Consider the following 17,635-nt stretch of genomic DNA (forward strand, 5'->3'; position numbering starts at 1 on the left):
AAGCATAGGGCTCAGCATAGAGCTAATTTTCAGAACTGTAATATAAGCTCTTATCACTTGCACATATTGTGTGTCTAATATAATTTAGAATTAGCACAGGCATCTAATTTAATCTTCACAACACCCTAATGTTATCTAAATGTACAAGCTGCAGGGAAATAAGTTATCTTGATGGAAATGAGATAATGAATGACAGAGCCAAGATTTGGATTACATGTCCTGATTTCATGCCTGATACCCTTTCTGCTATATCACTTTCTCTCCTGGTTCATGATGATAATTGGGTAGTTCAGTTATGAGCAACAAGATGGTGTATATCACCAGAATGTATCTTCTTAATAATAGAGGGATTGCTCTGTGTTTATTTATATTTATGAAAATGATTTATTGATAATTATAACTTTAATCTGTTTGCATATTAATATTCAATATGCAAGTTTGTGAGAATAAGTCTTCTTTTTAGGGCAAAGTAGATCTAGGTATTGTTTTTTAATGTCATTTAAATTATTTAACATCAATATACTAATCAAGTACAGAAATGTTTGAAAAACAGTTTATAAGCCAAGAGATCCAAAGGGGGATTTATAAACCAAGATGGATCAATTAGCCCACTGTGAAATATTAATCAAAGCCTGCAGGTATTGTTATTTCTTCAAATTTTACTCACGACTGGAATCCATTAGCCTCTGGAATTTGAAAGCCGGTTTCTTCCAATTCGATCCATAGGGATACCAAATCGCCTTTTTGGATGATCTACTACTTTCCTGAAATAAACCAAAAATAACATATTTAAGCTAATGTCCAATTAGTTTTGCTCTTTTATTTCCCGCAGATCTGGGGGCTTTCTTCTGGAGTAGGAATGACTAGCAGTTCTTATTCATCAGCACCCAGTATGTGTCAGACACTATCTCTTATCTTTTGGACATCTGTTGAAGTAGGTATGCCCACTTCCATTTTACATCTGAGGACACTGAGGTTCAGAGAAATTAAATGACTTATCCAAAATAAATAGCCAGATGAAAAACAAGATCTTACCAGCATACCAATCTGATAAGTGCTTAGTTTGGGTAAGTCCCTTTCCCCTCTTCAGATTTTGGTGTGTTCCTCTGTCACTTGAGGGAGGTTGCACCAGGTCAGTGGTTTTCCCTAACCTCTTCCTTTCAATGGTTTTCCTGGGGAAGGATGGTGGTGGAAGAGGAACAGACGCTGAAGCCAAGACTGGATATGGAGTAAGTATGCCCCTCAGGTCTTCACTCAGATTTTACCTAGAGAAGCTTCGTGTGTGATAGTCTATATTTGTTATATATGTTCAAATATTGCTTGGGGGAAAAAAAAACTTCATTATTAAAATAAAGTTAAAAAATTCTACAAGAGGCCTTACAATTTGTGTGTTTTAGGAATTATCTCTTTAAAAAGACATATTTTAATTTGATTTGTTATTGTCATTACTTAGTTCTATCAAGTCAAGATGCTAACAGGAAAGGTCCCAGAGCTGTGAATGAATAACTTTCACTGGCCTTGGATTTTAAAGAAGTTTTTATCTTCTTAAGAAAGATAGAAATAGGGAGAAACTAAAAAAGCCATGTAAGTAAGTGACTTGTCTCACAGCTGAGGGGAATTGACTTAACAGATTTGTTGGACTTTTTATTGACATAATATGCATACAGAAAATAGGATATTGTGTAAGTGAACAATATGAGATATATACAGATTATAAACACAATTACTACCCAGATCAAGAAATAGAACATTACTAGCAATCAAATATTTTTGAATAGGAAAGAGTCTTAAAGTTAATTCTTGCACCAAACGTAAGAATATCAACTCCAATTTTTGATCAGCGATGATACAGCTTATCACTTGAAAATCTCAGTGAGGAAGATCTAATTGCCACTCAAGAAAACTTCGTCAATATTCAACAGCTTAAAGAGTTTCAAGATTTGTTTCAGAGCATTTTCAACAGTTTTTTTTGTTTGTTTGTTTTTTCTAATTACTTGCATTATATTGTCAGTATTGACTGCATAATTTAAACACGAAAACTACATCATCTGCAAAGGCTTCCCAGGTGGAAAAGTGGTAAAGAAATCAAATGCCAGTATAAGAGATGCAAGAGACATGGGTTTAGTCCCTGGGTTGGGAAGATCCCCTGGAGGAGGAAATGCCAACCCACTCCAGTATTCTTGCCTGGAAAATTCCATGGACAGAGGAGCCTGGCAGGCTGCAGTCGATGGCGTCTCAAAGAGTCAGACACAACTGAGCGACTGAATAAGATAATATATTGCACTTCTGACCTAAACAGTTGTAAGATAATACATGAATCTGTGGGTTTTTAAACCCAGATGTTTGTGTTAATTCATTACCACAGCAATAAAAATCTGAATATGTTTGTTTGTATGATTTAGGATTGATGTCTGAATGTATTACAGCTAATACCTAAAAACATGAAGCATATGTGATTTTTATTCCTTGAGTCCTCAAATTCCTTCATGAACAACTCCCATTATAATTCCAGGGAAGAGAGAAGGTAGAAGCCATCCTGGGATAGAGAAGAATGCTCTGGGGAAATCCCAGACAATAGAAGAGGAACTGAGAAACCAGCACTTCCAGGTGTTTAAAGGACTGATGAGAAGAGAAAGGAAATAGCAGCTGGGAAAAGAGTAGTGGCCCACACGTGAACTGACCTCTGAAAGCTTCTGTGGAGTGGATAGTGTCACCAGAAATAATCCTTTTACTTTTTTAGAGAAGTGTGATGGTTTCAGGGCTTCCCAGGTGGCTCAGTGGTAACGAATCTGCCTGCCAATGCAGAAGATGCAAGAGGGGTGGGTTCGATTCCTGGGTGGGGAAGATCCCCTGGAGTTGGAAATGGCAACCTACTCCAGTATTCTTGCCTGGAGAATTCCATGGACAGAGGAGCCTGGCGGGCTAAAGTCCATGGGGCCTCAGAGTCAGACACGAATGATCACAGCACAGCACAATGCAATAGTATGATGGGTTGGTTTCATGCATTATTATGAATTAGAACAGAACATGTATAGGTCCGTATTACCGATATATATTTTCAAAAGTGAAAATAAAATAAACGAAAATAGCATTTTTTTTTCTTTCTGTACTACAGTTAATCTACTTTTCCTGCTCAAGTAGATGGGAGAGCACTACAGGCTTTCCTGGTGGCTCAGACAGTAAAGAGCCTGCCTGCAATGCAGGAGACCCAGGTTTGATCCCTAGGTCAGGAAGATTCCCTGGAGAAGGAAATGGCTACCCACTCCAGTATTCTTGCCTGGAAAATCGCTCAGAAGGAGGACCCTGGCGAACTACACTCCATAGGGTCACAAAGAGACGCTACTGAGCGACTAAAACACACAATAGTGTGATAAAAAGAAAATAAACTCTTTCTCCTTCCATCTTCCCTCATTCCCTGTTCTTTCCTTCCCTTCTTTTCCCCAGATTTGATCTAAAAGGTATTAGAAATAGGAGATATTGACTTGTATTCTATTTATTTCTTCTACTTACCAAAAATGAGAATAGCTAAGTCAAATAATTTCTATATACTTTTCTATCAATTCAGAAGCAAAATGGCAAGCTAACATTTATCTTAACATTTTTGCTGATATGAAATATATATAACAATACTACACTCTTCAGCACATGCACTGACATGAATACAGAGTGTGTGAAACTTAAATGCTAACACAGAAAAATATTCTTAAGACCAAAAGGGAAAACCATACTTTCTAACTATCTAGTCCCTCTTGTGACAAAATAATGGAATGACATGGCTTATATATTCATTGAAAACGGTCCATCTTTTCCACTCTAAAATATTCTGAAAGTAGTTTAAGGATACAGAATACAGAGCAAAGTAATATAATGAGGATGGATTATTTTAAATATAACTTTAAACTTCACACTAAAATATAGACAGCCTAAATCATTTATATTCTTTGATAATTCAATTTCTAAAGATGTTCACCATTCTAAAGCAACTGTTGGAAAGCTTGTATTTATACTTTTTGTTTAGAATCATACATATCTAAGAGTCTATAAATTTATTTATGTTCAGTTTTAAAAAATAAAACAAACATCCTTGTTGATAGCACCAAATTAAGAAATAAAATATTACCATTACTTAGAAGTCCTCAGTGTTCTTCCTCCCAAATTGATTCCCCCCCCATAACTTGGTCACACAGGTAATCTGAAGGATGAATTTTTATCTAATAGTTCCCTTGATTTTCTTCATAATCTATATGTATTCTTCAAAACTCTCTTGGTTAGTTCAGATGGTTCTAGAATTTTATTTGAAAGAAATGATCCGTGAATTCCTCTTGATTTCTTTCAAAAAATGTGTTTCATGTTTTCAGATTTGTCCATGTTGATGTGTGTAGATATAGTCTTTTTATGTTCACTGTGGTATAGTATTTCATTGTATGGATAATGAATATGCAACAGCTTATTAACACATTTTACTGATAGTAATTTGAGGTATTTCCTTTTTTGTTATTATTGTTATGTACTGTTCAGCTAATTTTTTTTTCATTTACATGCCTGTAATGGACATTTGAGGATTTCTCTATAGTAAATTTTTAGTAGAATTGCTAGCTATTCTTATACTTAATTTTATTACATAATGCCACACTGTTTTCCAAATTGGTACCTATTTACACACCAGAGAGCAGTGTATGACAATTTCTATTGTTTCAAATCTATGCCAACCTTTGCATTGTGGACTTTTAATTTTGCCGGTAAATTTATATCTGTAATTATTGATGAAGTTATACTGTAATTTTCTTTTCTTACTCTTTTTACTTACTTTACTCTTACTCTTTTACACCCATGATTTTGGTGTCTAAATAATGCGATTCTCAAGAAATGAATTGAGAACTATACCTTCTTTCTTAGGTATTATTTTGTTATTTATTTAATTGTTTCATGCTCTGAGACTATGTTCTGTATGATAACCAAGCCTTTAAAAATGTTAAGGCTTATTTTGTGAACAGATACTTATTTAACAGTCGTTTCATGTGAACTTAATCATTTTTTCTCACCAATTGTAGGATACACAACAGCTTTTATTGATTCTGCTTAAAGTTTTGAGTTTCAAAACGAAAAACTTAGGAATTAAGTTTAGTGTGGAGAGTGTTCTCACAAAACAATGATTTACCACTACATCTTAAAAGGACAATAAAATATCTGGACTCTTTCAAGAAGGGCATATGGCTCCACCAACATTGAGTAACAGCAAAAAGGGAAAATACAGTAATGGCTAAGAGAGGATGCTCATTTAAATAGTTCAGTAATTGGGACTTCCCTGGCAGTCCAGTGGTTAAGACTCCGAGGTTCCACTTAGCTCCCTGGTGGGAGAACTAAGACCCTGCATGCTGTGTAGTGTGGCCACATAAATATTTCAATAGTTTAAATTAATAAAACAGAATTAAATATGTATACTTTAAAGTTTAGGTGCATATAGTAGCCATGCTCCAAGATAAACCCCCATAGTTCTACTATAATGCAGTCTTCTTCCACATTGAACAAGACGGACCTCTGTCATCAATAGCATATTGTGGAAATGATTTCTAGAGCTAAGTAATGAAAAATGCTGCAGCTTCTGCCTTGCTTTGTTGGATCTCTCACTCTAGGGGAAATCACTTGCCATCCTACAGTCCTTTAGAGAGGTTTACATGACAAGGAACTAAGGCTTCCTGCCAAGAGCTAGCAAGGGCCTGAGACTTCCTGCCATTAGCTTTGTGAGTGGGCCATTTTGGAAATGGATATCCCCAGACTCCATGCAGCCTTCAGATTATTGCAATCCTGGTCAGCTTCTTCACTGTAACCTTGGGACAGACCCTGAGCCAGAATCACTCAGGCAAACTTTTCCTAGATTTGTGATGCACAAAAACCGAGTGGGAACATAAATGTGCATTCTTGTCTTGCTGGTGCTGCTCAATCACTGAGTCATGTCCAACTCTTTTTGATCCCATGGACTGTAGCCACCAGGCTCCTCTGTCCATGGGATTCCCTAGGGGAGAATACTGGAGTGGGTTGCCATTTCCTTATTGTCTTAAGCCGCTGTATTTGGGTAACTTGCTTGCATAGCAACAGATACCTAATACAGTAAGACTTAAAGGGCTGTGGGATTCCACAGGAGAAGAGATCATAGCCAAATTTGAGGGTTCCAGGAGGAACTTATGGAATATATGAAAACAATAAAACAAACGGTGACCCCTGAGTCCTGCAATCTTGTTTATCACAATTTAAAATTATAGAATTGATAAATGACATAGGAAGTTAGATATAAATATAAGAGCTTAGAAAAACTAATATATGAGATAGACTAATATGAAGGAGACTCAGCAAGGGCCTGTAAAAGGCGAGAATGAATGAAAGGTTAAATTTAAATGGATTTTTAAATTGAAAAGAGACAATTGGGTTTTCAAATTCAAATTCCAGAATGTTCTGATGAAAGATCATACAAGTCTGAGTGATGATGTAGTTTTTTAGGGACCAATACATAATGCCCCCCACCTTTTTTTTCTGAGTCCATCTTTAGACACAGAGTAGAAATGATATGAATGATCAATGCATAGAAATCAAAACGTCATTTTGTTTAAGCTGAATGTAGAATAAGACTTCAATTTGCATTTAAATGACTTTCCTACATTTTCTCTGAGGATTAGATAGATTTACACAATTAGTCCTAATTATCAAATAAAAACAAGAAGAAAGAGGATGAGCTGAACACGCTCACCTCTTCCTCCCAAATTACCCTGCCTGGTGCATGATTACTCCTCCCTGGGGAAAGAATGAATAAAGGATTAATGCTTGGGGTCAGTATTTTTCTAACTGGAGTTCCTCTACTTGGAAGCATGAGACTGGAAAATATGACTTAATAAATGGGATACATTTGGAATGATGAAAGAAACTGCTACTTCATTAGCACACAGTTGACTTATGACTTTTGGAGTTCTACCTCAAAAGTGGTAATTCAATCTTAAGTAGATTCTATTAAATTTTTGATGATGGTGCTGACTAGGCATAATGTCAGCTTCTGAAATATTATCCCCCAAACAGGCCCTATTAACAGGCATTCAGAAACAAACCAGGAGCTCTGGAATTAAATAGCGAGATTTAAAGGGTTCCAAATCAGACATGCCTGATTTGGAAGCTACTATAGATCTGTAGGACTAGGCGGAAAGGATTTTCATTTACTTGGTTCATGAGCCTCTTTTAGGGACTAATGACACTTGGAATTTCTATCCAGCAAATGAATTTACACAAAAATGTCTTCTATAATTTTCTTTTGTGGAGAGTGGATAATGTACATTTCAAAACCCATATATGGAATTAAGCAGTATCCCTTTTGGGGGAAAGTTTTAAACCGTCATGCATGAGTTAGGTTAGAAGTAAAAGGTAAAGGAACTGTTTTTTTTCATGGACCTGAGTTGGGGTGTAAGAAGCAAGCAATAAAGAACAGGTTCAGGAATAGGTTAATTATATTGGGAAAAATGGCCCAAGATCAATGATCAAGGGCATTTCCTATAGAACAGACAGGCTTTTGAATATAAAGAAGGAAACATGAAAATAGGGCATCACATTCTGGATTCTTTCTCTGTGTTCTTCACCATGGAATGGAGCCCATTCTGAACTATCTGCTTTATACATTAAAAATTAAAAGCTGGAAAGAAGTAAAAAATCATGGAGTAACTGGGTTGGCTTTAATCTGTAGCATTGTTTTACAATGAATTAAAAAGGTGAAACCTTAGGATTTTTCACCTTTAATCTTTGGTCAAGAAGAGCAATTGTGTCTGAAAAATTAAAGTTGGAATTGCTATTCTCAATTTAATTTAAACTTTATGTCTGTCTTAGGATAGAAACATATATGTCATTGGTACAGTTTTTCCAAAATGATTTATTTAATGTAGTCATTCTTAGTGAATCTCACTTTTTCTGACCTTGGACAAGTGCCTTATTCACACATAATTTAATTTCTTTATCATAAGCAGCTTATTTCTCTAGAAAGTCACTGGACTTGAGGTTCAAGAACCTGGTGTTCTAGCTAGATTATAGCCAGGAAGTCATTTTATATCTGTGAAAATATACCAATAAAAAGGGGATAATATTTTCTCAGGGTGTTAGGAATTTTAAAAACTCAGTGTATTGGAATGTTAAAATGGGATTCTTTCTGTCACAGTTTTGGCTGTGGCCCAGAAAAACTGAGGGGGGAAAAAAGGATTGCATTTCCTCTTGCATTCCAAAGTAGGGTGCTAGAGTTATGCAGTATTTGTAAAGAAGGTTGCTATAAACTATTTTTCCAAACTTAAACCAAAAAAAAAAAAAAAATTGATACTGAATAGGTAAATAAGGAGAATTTCTCTGGAGCAAGTTATTGAAGAACAGGGACATTACCCTCTTTTTTCATATGGAGAAAGGGATTCAAGAAAATCTTGTTCTTCAGTCAGTCTCTATGCTTTGGCAGAGGAGCCTGGGGGGCTGCAGTTCATGGGTACGCAAAACAGTTGGACATGACCGAGCAACTAAACAACAACAAATACTCTTTAAAGCAGGGTAGACCTCATAGAACAGACTATGAAATCTAAAGGGCAGGAAGCTGTGAGAACTGGCTCAATTCCAGAGTGAAGAGACAGTTACATAAGCAACAGCTTTACTTTCAGTGACCAGAGTCAAGGATGTGGGTTTTCTGTGGAACAGATGTAGAGCAAGCATGTGGGTAGAGTTGGCCTAGGTTAATTATAAAAGGAAACTTCCCCTGCTTTTGGCCAGGGGTTATGGGTGATGTGGCCTCAGCAGGATGCTGGTGATGGTGGTGTCAAATGAAGAAACCAAGTGAATAGGATAAAGGTGAGGAGCAAAACTGATCTGCTGAAAGAGAAGCATTGCTGGAGGCAAGGGTGTCTATGTTAGTGTTCACAGTGGTTATGCAATGACCCCACAAAAACAGCCCATGGTGAGGAGTCAGCTTTGAGCATTCACTGAGGGCAGAGAACATAAAAGTCAAGTCATGATAGTATCAATAAAGTAAGACTTTTCTTTGCTTCTTTGCACCTTCTTCCCCAGTACTGGAGGAGACTTAAGACAGCCCAGAGTGGTAGGGGAAGGGGGGCGGGTAGACGGACACAAACCCTTTCCCACTGCAGCTTTCCAGCTAGAAAAGGAGAAACATTTTTAATACTTATAGTTTGGTCTAAGACTGTTGTTGAAGCTGCAATATTTTGTCCACCTGATGTGAAGAGTCGACTCATTGGAAAGGACCCTGATACTGGGAAAGACTGAGAGCAAGAGGAGAAGGGGGTAACAGAGGATGAGATGGTTGGATGGCATCACCGACTTGATGGACATGAGTTTGAGCAAACTTAGGGAGATGGTGAAGGACAGGGAAGCCTGGCATGCTGCAGTTCATGGGGTCTCAAAGAGTCAGACAGGACTTAGTGACTGAACAACAGCTAAGACATATGAATAGTTATTTTAATTACTGAAATAAGATTGTTTTTCTAATAAAAGTGACCAGAAAATTTTTTGTTATTTCAATGTGACCCACAGAGTCATAGTACCTTTTTTTGTCTTTACCCAAAAGATAGAAATAACAACTCCTATTGAATGTGTTTGAATGCATGTGGGTGAGGAATAAAGTTGCTTTTCTGTTTATGTTCTATAAAGTCCTTCTCTTTCAATTAAGTGATTATAGAAACAATGTTAAAAGCAAAGTGTTTATTGACCTGAATCTATAGAATGTATGTAACTGTGCTGAGTAACTTACATCTGTTCTCCAGATACACCCTCTGCCTTTTCAGTCCAGGAAATTAAGTTTTCTGGATCCCACAAATATTCCTGTACTCCCTGGGTTTGGTTTGGGGCAGGCAATGGGTAACCTTGGCATAAGAGACTGGAAGGAGAGAGGAAGTAAAATCAGGATACTTTTCCACTTGCTCCCTCCTTGCAAGATCATTTCCTCTTAACTGGAGGTCATAGCTTCTCCCAAGGAATCTGACTCTTCAAAGACCAGGTTCCTGGGCTATTGCGCCATACGATATGATTTGCCTCTCCCAGAATTTCATAGTCTTGCTGTATCTAAACACTTCTCAAATTTTCCTGTTTCAAATGTCCTGCCTCTTTCCTGCGGAAACGCTGACTGACACCATGATGTTACTTCCCTTCCTGACCTCAAAATATTAATGGGAGCATTAGAACAATACAGCTGTGAAAATATTTACCCTGATTAAGTTCAAATATAAAGAATTATTATTGTTAATATTTTACAAGGCATTTTCAGTTTTGTGTGAAGAAGAGCGAAAAACCACTTTTTAGAAAAATTCCAATATCTTCTAATGTTAAAGGTCATTCAAATAGTAGATGACCTAGAAGCTACTTCCTTTTATTTTTCATAAACTGAATGGCCTCTTCAGGCGTTAAACAAGTGAACTGAATGGAGAAAATATTTTGGATTTCAAAGCATAGTTGAGATAACCCTGCTCTGAGAATTAAAGTAACTTGCACATTCAATTGAAAATGAAGCTAGTGTCATAATCAGGTGGAATAAATATTAAATATAATATAAAATAGGAAACAATAGATGATTCTTTGCTTCATTTTATTATGATCTGACATAGACTTTGTCCTGTTTTTTTATGCTTGTTTTCTCTTTTATTTTTCTCTAGCTGTTCACTCATTCTTCCATTTCCATCTCTTACGGACCTTTCCAAAAGCAGATTTAAAATTTTTTCTTTTCTGATTATTTTATAGTAACTGAAAATAAAATAATGCATTTCATATGCTTGAGACAGAGCTTTAAAATCTGGGGTAATGTACCAATTTGTCACAACATTGCTTCTGCTTTATGTTTATGATTTTTTTGATTGCAAGGCAGGTGAAGTCTTATCTCCCTGACAGGGATAGAACCGGCACACTCTGCATTACAAAGCATATTATTAACTACATTATTAACTATTGGACTGCCAAGGAAGTCCCAGATTCCCTGCATTGTTTCTGGTCATTTCTCTGTCTTCTCATATTTCCTGAAAATTGGCAGGTGGAACTCGAGGCAAGAATTTTCTTTTGCAATTCTGTTATATAAGTAGTACTGAGTTAGTTCAACATAGGGCGTATCATGACTTGCTCTTTTTTCTCTTGTGATGCTAACAGAAAATTGACAATCATTGTCTAGAGCCATCACTTCATTAGGGTTTGCAAAATGGAGACATTCTATCATTCTTCCTTCACTTATTACCTGGAATAATTATATAAAGGAGAATTTCGACCTCATCTACTATGTGTATTGTTTCTTCATTGCTTTAGCTGTACAAATTTTATAAAGAGAAAATTCCACCTTTTCTTCTTTGTGTTTGCAAGCAACTATTTGTTGTAATATCCTTTTATGCTCAGTTAATAGCCATGAAGCAATCAAAAACTTACTCTAAATTTTGTATGCTCTCACTACTGTCCCTAAATTGCTTGATGTTTTGCTATATCTATATTGTCAGACTGCATAACTATAATACATAGCATTTTTTTGTTTTGCAACCATCATTACACTCTAATTCTAACGTTATGCTTGCACCAGTTCTTATGGGGGTAACTCTAGAGTCAATTTGACTGAACAAATTCATCTAGTAGCTTCCTCAGGAAGTACTACTCATGAGAACAATATTCCCTAATCTTTTAAACAGTTGTAATAGTTTACTTTTAGCCTTCAAATGTGAAATGCTGTTTAAATGAATATTAAATGTTCACCAATTTCCCTTTATTGCCTATAAACTGAGCTATGTTAGGTAGATTATTGGAGAAGACAATGGCCACCCACTCCAGTACTCTTGCCTGGAAAATCCCATGGACGGAGGAGCCTGATAGGCTGCAGTCCACGGAGTCGCAAAGAGTCGGACACAACTGAAGGACTTTACTTTTTACTTTTCACTTTCATGCATTAGAGAAGGAAATGGCAGCCCACTCCAGTGTTCTTGCCTGGAGAATCCCAGGGTTGGGGGAGCCTGGTGGGCTGTCGTCTATGGGGTCGCACAGTCGGACATGACTGAAGTGACTTAGCAGCAGATAGATTATATCTCCTGATACCTTAAAGAAATTGTTATGATGAAACCTCCATGTAGATTCTATATATTTATATTTATGCAATATTATAAATTCATATACAAGTTTTACATAAACATTTACATGTTGATTTTCAAATTATTTTGTAGACTGTGCTGCAAGATCCAGGAATCAGAGAAATTATGTTTATTAGAAGGCACAATCTTTTCTCCATTTATCCTTTGCTCTTCCATATTCTTCTTTATAAATTGCTTTTAAATGTATCTCTTCTTGCTTTGTGTTATAATTGGCTAAAAATATTTCTGCTTTTAATTGGCATGTGATTTGAGGGACAGAGACTATATTTCTCTACTTTTTTCCACCATAGTACAACACAGTGCCTAGAACATAAGTGAAACTAACTTGTATTTTTAAAATTAAAATAGCATCTGAATTTCAAAATACAGGGGTGAAATTTTTGTCAAGTATATGTAGGATAAATCTAGTCCCAGAGTGATTTTATTTCCTAGTGTTGCTTTGAGAATCTTTCAGAACAGAAGCCTAACAATTACATCCTGTATGTTGAAAATCAAAGTAAAAGCAAAATCATTCACCAGGAACAAATGTGACAAGTCCTAGAATTCCAAGTGATCAAGTAAAACTGGACTAAAGGATGTGGAGATGGGTGCAGGAAGAAATGAGGTGTCAGTTAATGAAATTCTCCACAGGATTTCCTAAGGAGTTTGCTTTTCTCTTGTAGGCAATGGGAACTTTTCACGAAGTGTTAGATAATTCCTCTGGTAGTAAAAGATACAATTGGTGATCTAAAAAAGTGAGGATGTGGTGGAAGAAGAGATGAGGGAAGACGAGAAAGAAAAGGTAAAAAGATCATTTAGGCCAGAATTAAGAAAGTCTTCATGTGAAAGGCTATCTTGGAGATATTTAACATGTAAAACAAACAAAATTTAAAGAATTTAGTAAAAAACAAAGTGTTTCAAGTGAAGAAATTTCAAGTGAATCCTGTGAGCAAAAGGAATCCTGTGAGGAATCCTGTGATTCTAGTATATTCCCCAAATTCCAGACTATGGGAACTGGGTAGTCTCTTGGGCCACTACTAATATGAAGTGTCTAGCACTTTCATGCGTTGGAGAAGGAAATGGCAACCCATTCCAGTATTCTTGCCTGGAGAATCCCAGGGAGTGGGGAGCCTGGCGGGCTGCCATCTACGGGGTCGCATGGAGTTGGGCACGACTGAAGCGACTTAGCAGCAGCAGCAGCAGCAGCAGCAGCAGCAACGCAAGGAATAGATTTTGAAGAGGTAGAAAATGAATTAAGTTTGGAATGACGCTTTAAAGTACTGACAATTGCTCACTGATTAAAGAGAGATTTAATTACTTTAATTTTATTATAATAATTAACAGTTTGCAAAGTTCTCATTTGATTTTTCTGGAGGTAAGTAATTATCCCCACTTTCCAGATAAATAAGCTGAGGATCACAGAGTGTAAGATCCTTATACAAATCACATGGCTAGAAATAATAAGAAATTTGACATAGACACATTTGTTTTGACTCTAGGTCCTGAGAGATCTTCACCACCTTCTTGGTATAAGAGAGGGGACTTATTCATATCATTTGGCAAGCTTTGTAACAAGGGTAAAAATAAAGATGAAATTCTAGTTACCTCTATTAAAGAGAAAACTTAATTCACTGGAACATTTATCTCACAGTATATACTTTTGCCCTTACCTCCCAAATGCTATACGTCTTTAGTAATAATTACTTTATATCTATATGCAACAGAATCTTCAGAAAATATTTTGACAAAAATATTAGTGCATATTGTGCGTATTAGTGGCGAATTCAATTTTAAGTACTTTGATAATTCAAAAATGGCAGTCATTTTGCTTCCCAAACTTTATTTCCAAAATGATGCCTTTAAACTCAGAAATGAGCTAAGACACTTTCAAGACATTCATTGTACTTTTTTCTAGGTAGAATTCTCCCTGTTTCTCAACCCAGTGTGGAAGAATTAGAAAATGGAAATGTTCCTTCTCCAAGAATGCACTTACCTCTGTTTACCTTTATGACTTACAGAGCCAGCTGAGAGTCTGTCCAGGGGAGAACCAAACCCAGAGAAGCTTCTTTTCTTCTTTGTTTCAATCACATCATTCTCCAGAGACACAAGTTCGTCAAGAAGTAAGAGTTTTGCTGCCAGGTCAGTGGCCGACTTATCTTCTCTGACTGTGGGTGATGACTGAACACCTAAGATTCCAGAATCAAAGGCCTATTGGGCAAGAAAGGTGAGTCCATTCATTAAGAGAAAGAGTATACATACAATCATCTGTCTACATTTGGATTTTACTATTTTTCAGCTCACATGTCACGAAACTTGGTTACTCACAGAGCTATGATCCAGAGAGAAAGACTTTTGAGGAGAAAAACACATAGGGTTGAAGTTTATCCAGAAGAAATGAAAATAACACACACATATGTACATACAAAGAAAGAAAGGATAAACTCCAGACCTGCCTCTGAAATTTAGTATATTAACTGTTCTTTCAGATTCTTTCCCAGTAACAACTGCATTCTTATAACTCTAATAGCATTTTATCTATACTTCTTCCATCTCTATGATTATTACATTTCCCCTTATATTACATTAGCTAAAACATATGTATGTTGCATATTAGATTGTGAGTAACTTGAAATCCAAGACTATGTCTAATCAGCTTTTTGTTCGTGCTATTCAATCCCTATTTCAGTATTTTGCTCATTATTATTGCACTAATTAGTACATTTCTAATGAATATTTATTGAATGAATTCTGAAAAAAATATAAACCTCTTGCTGTTTTCTTTTCACTACTCATTCATTCATTCAAACCACTAAGCATCCACTATGCAGGTCCTGTATTTGATCGGACAGATATAAAAATAAGAAAAATCCAATCTGTGCTTTGAGAGAGCTTACCATCTCTACCAGTGTGAGTTACTAACAAATAACAATCAGTATCTACAGCGAGTCAGAGCTATTCCAAGGACTTTATTGTCCCATGTCAAATTTCTTATTTGTTTATTTACACATATTGCCACTTTGTAGTCCATCCAAGTCATAGAAGTGTGTAAGTGTCTGGTTTATGAAGTCTATCTTCCTTTCTCAGGCCCAATGACAGCATTTAAAAAAATGTTCCTATTAACAAGGAACATTCTGGAGTCATTCTATGGTCCAGGGGATATAACTTCTTTCCTAAGAGTTTGAGGATATTCCCCTCTGAGAAGAAACATTAACTACAGCCCGACTATTGGTGTGAGCAGAACTTATCTTTTTTCACATCCTGTCTTTGTTTTTGAATTGTTTATCTCATTCTCTTTCTCTTCCGTTCATTTTTTTTCCGCAATAAAATGAAAAAGTAGCACTTTCTAAACCTTTTCATCGCCTACTCAAACATTTTTCTTTTGGAATACTTGCAGTCTGCCTCGAAGCTCTTGAGACTAATGGCCATTGAACTTCTTTCCTAAACAAGTCAAATCTGCTCTAAGTATGGCTAGTTATTCTTGGAAAACTCCTCTTGTCCTGCTCTTTCTGATTCCTATCAGGAGTGATTAATATCAGATCCTCTTGGCAGCAGAGGATGAGATGGTTAGATATAATCCCCAACTAAATGGACAAGAATTTGAACAAACTCGGAGAGATAGTGAAGAACAAGGGAGCCTCGTATGCTGTAGTTCACAGAGTCTCAAAGAATCAGATACGACTCAGCAACTGAACAACAGCAACAGCCTCTTCACTCAGTGCACACCCTGAATCCTCATATAATTTATTTGTCTCCTCTCTCTGTCTCTTTTCTATTTTGTCCTGAGTACTGCCACGAAGTAAATTATCTCCAAACACTACTTCCATCATATTAAAAAAAAATTAAAATCTGTATAACCCTTTGTTACTTACAATGCAAAGTCCAGAACTCCTTTTTAAAAATCTTAACTTCAATTACTTCCCTACATAAACTTGGAAGCATAGAAACTAAAGAGGAAATAATCATGAGAAAGAAATAATGAAGATCAGGAGAAAAACCAAAGGGCAAAGTTAAGAGATCTTTTATTATCTCTCAGAAGGTCCTCCAAAAAATATGTGTTAATTCTTCCTACTGATATACATACAAAGTCAAGTTTTCCTTTTTTTTAAAATTTTTATTTATTTTATTTTTTTTCAAGTTTTCTTTCTTTTTAAAGATATTCCTAATCCTCAGGAAAAAAGGCACAAACATTTTATAAAACTTGCCCTTCAGTAAAATGCATTTCAGATTCTCACTTCATGCTATTTAAGAAAGTACAAAGAATGCATATTTCTCTTAAGATCAAATGATCCAAGTTAACTTTTCTCTGTGTCAAGATGTCCTCACATTTCTTTTCCTTTGTAGTTTAGTATTGGCAACAAGAAAATATTTGTAGAGTGATAAAATTTTGGCCAAGTGATTCAAATCCTGACATGTAAACAACTTTAAATTTCACATAAAAGCACTTCATCTTTATATAATTCATTCAATTATATATATATCTATATATATTTATGTATATATCTATATATATGGCTGAAATTATAATGAATTTTCTCCTAAAGTTTTTGGTTTATGGAATACCAATCTTTGTTGTTACTTACAGGTTTTTTTCTTTTAAATATTTATATACCAGGTTTTCTCTGAATCCATTGTGAGGACACAGCATAGAAAGAAATGTCTATTTACTTGATTTTTGTGTTATTGAAACTTCTCCATATTTGTCAGCAGCACCTGCTACTGACCTTAGGAAAAATGATTTAAGTTCATTAAAAAACATGGCCCCTAGTTTTCATTACCTCTTTTGTGACACCCACTGAGAACACTTTTCCTGAGCTCCAGAGCATCAGTGTCATAGCCAGGATAAAATGTGCACTTGCTAATCTCCAGTCCAGCATCTAAGGGCCACACACAACAGGGTTAACATTCATTAGTTTGACATATAAAGATAGGAAACAAAAATGCCTGTAAAGCTTGTTATAGGCAGGGAATAAACTAAATTATTCAGCTTCTCTACATTGGAGTGCACCTTTGTAACACTTAAATTATACTTAATAGAGGCTGTCAATCTCCCAGAATGAATTCTATCAAGGCTTCATTTCCATGGAAACCTAAACTGGGGTTGTACAGCTATAATCATAATTTAACTCAAAAAAACCCAAGTCTGTGAAATCTAGTTTGTGGAACCTTATTGTTTGAGTGTCTAATCCACAGTTTACAACATCATGTACCTAAGGATAAATGTGTTAAATTGACTAGGTATGATAAAGCAACCCCTGCTGGGGTTTGCGGTAAACAAGAGAGAAATGTGCTGTGTCTAAAAGTAATTTTATATGAAATTTCAAAAACACCACTGTTCCAATAGTAGAATATCTTTATGTCCTGTGATTTAAAAGGATTTTTTGAGCAAGATTCAAAAGGTGAACTTCATAGAAAAAATTAACAAATTACACTTTATCAAAATTGAAATTTTCCATGTGATAAGGTACAGTAAACAAATTGCAATAAATAACAAATTACAAATGAAATATATTTTGAACAGATATAAAAGA

General features: G+C 35.7%; 1 protein-coding gene across 1 annotated transcript; it reads right to left on the bottom strand.

Annotated features, from left to right (window-relative positions):
• Window positions 1-679: 679 nt before the first annotated feature.
• On the bottom strand, window positions 680-16,981 carry OSTN (osteocrin). The gene is made up of 3 exons (XM_052649863.1): window positions 16,883-16,981; window positions 14,101-14,315; window positions 680-764 (listed from the first exon to the last, which is right to left on the bottom strand). The coding sequence occupies exons 1-3, from the start codon at window positions 16,979-16,981 to the stop codon at window positions 680-682; spliced, it is 399 nt and encodes a 132-aa protein (XP_052505823.1).
• Between the last annotated feature and the right edge of the window lie 654 nt (window positions 16,982-17,635).

Source organism: Budorcas taxicolor, chromosome 1 (assembly GCF_023091745.1).
Source record: "Budorcas taxicolor isolate Tak-1 chromosome 1, Takin1.1, whole genome shotgun sequence".
NCBI classification, from domain to species: Eukaryota; Metazoa; Chordata; class Mammalia; order Artiodactyla; family Bovidae; genus Budorcas; species Budorcas taxicolor.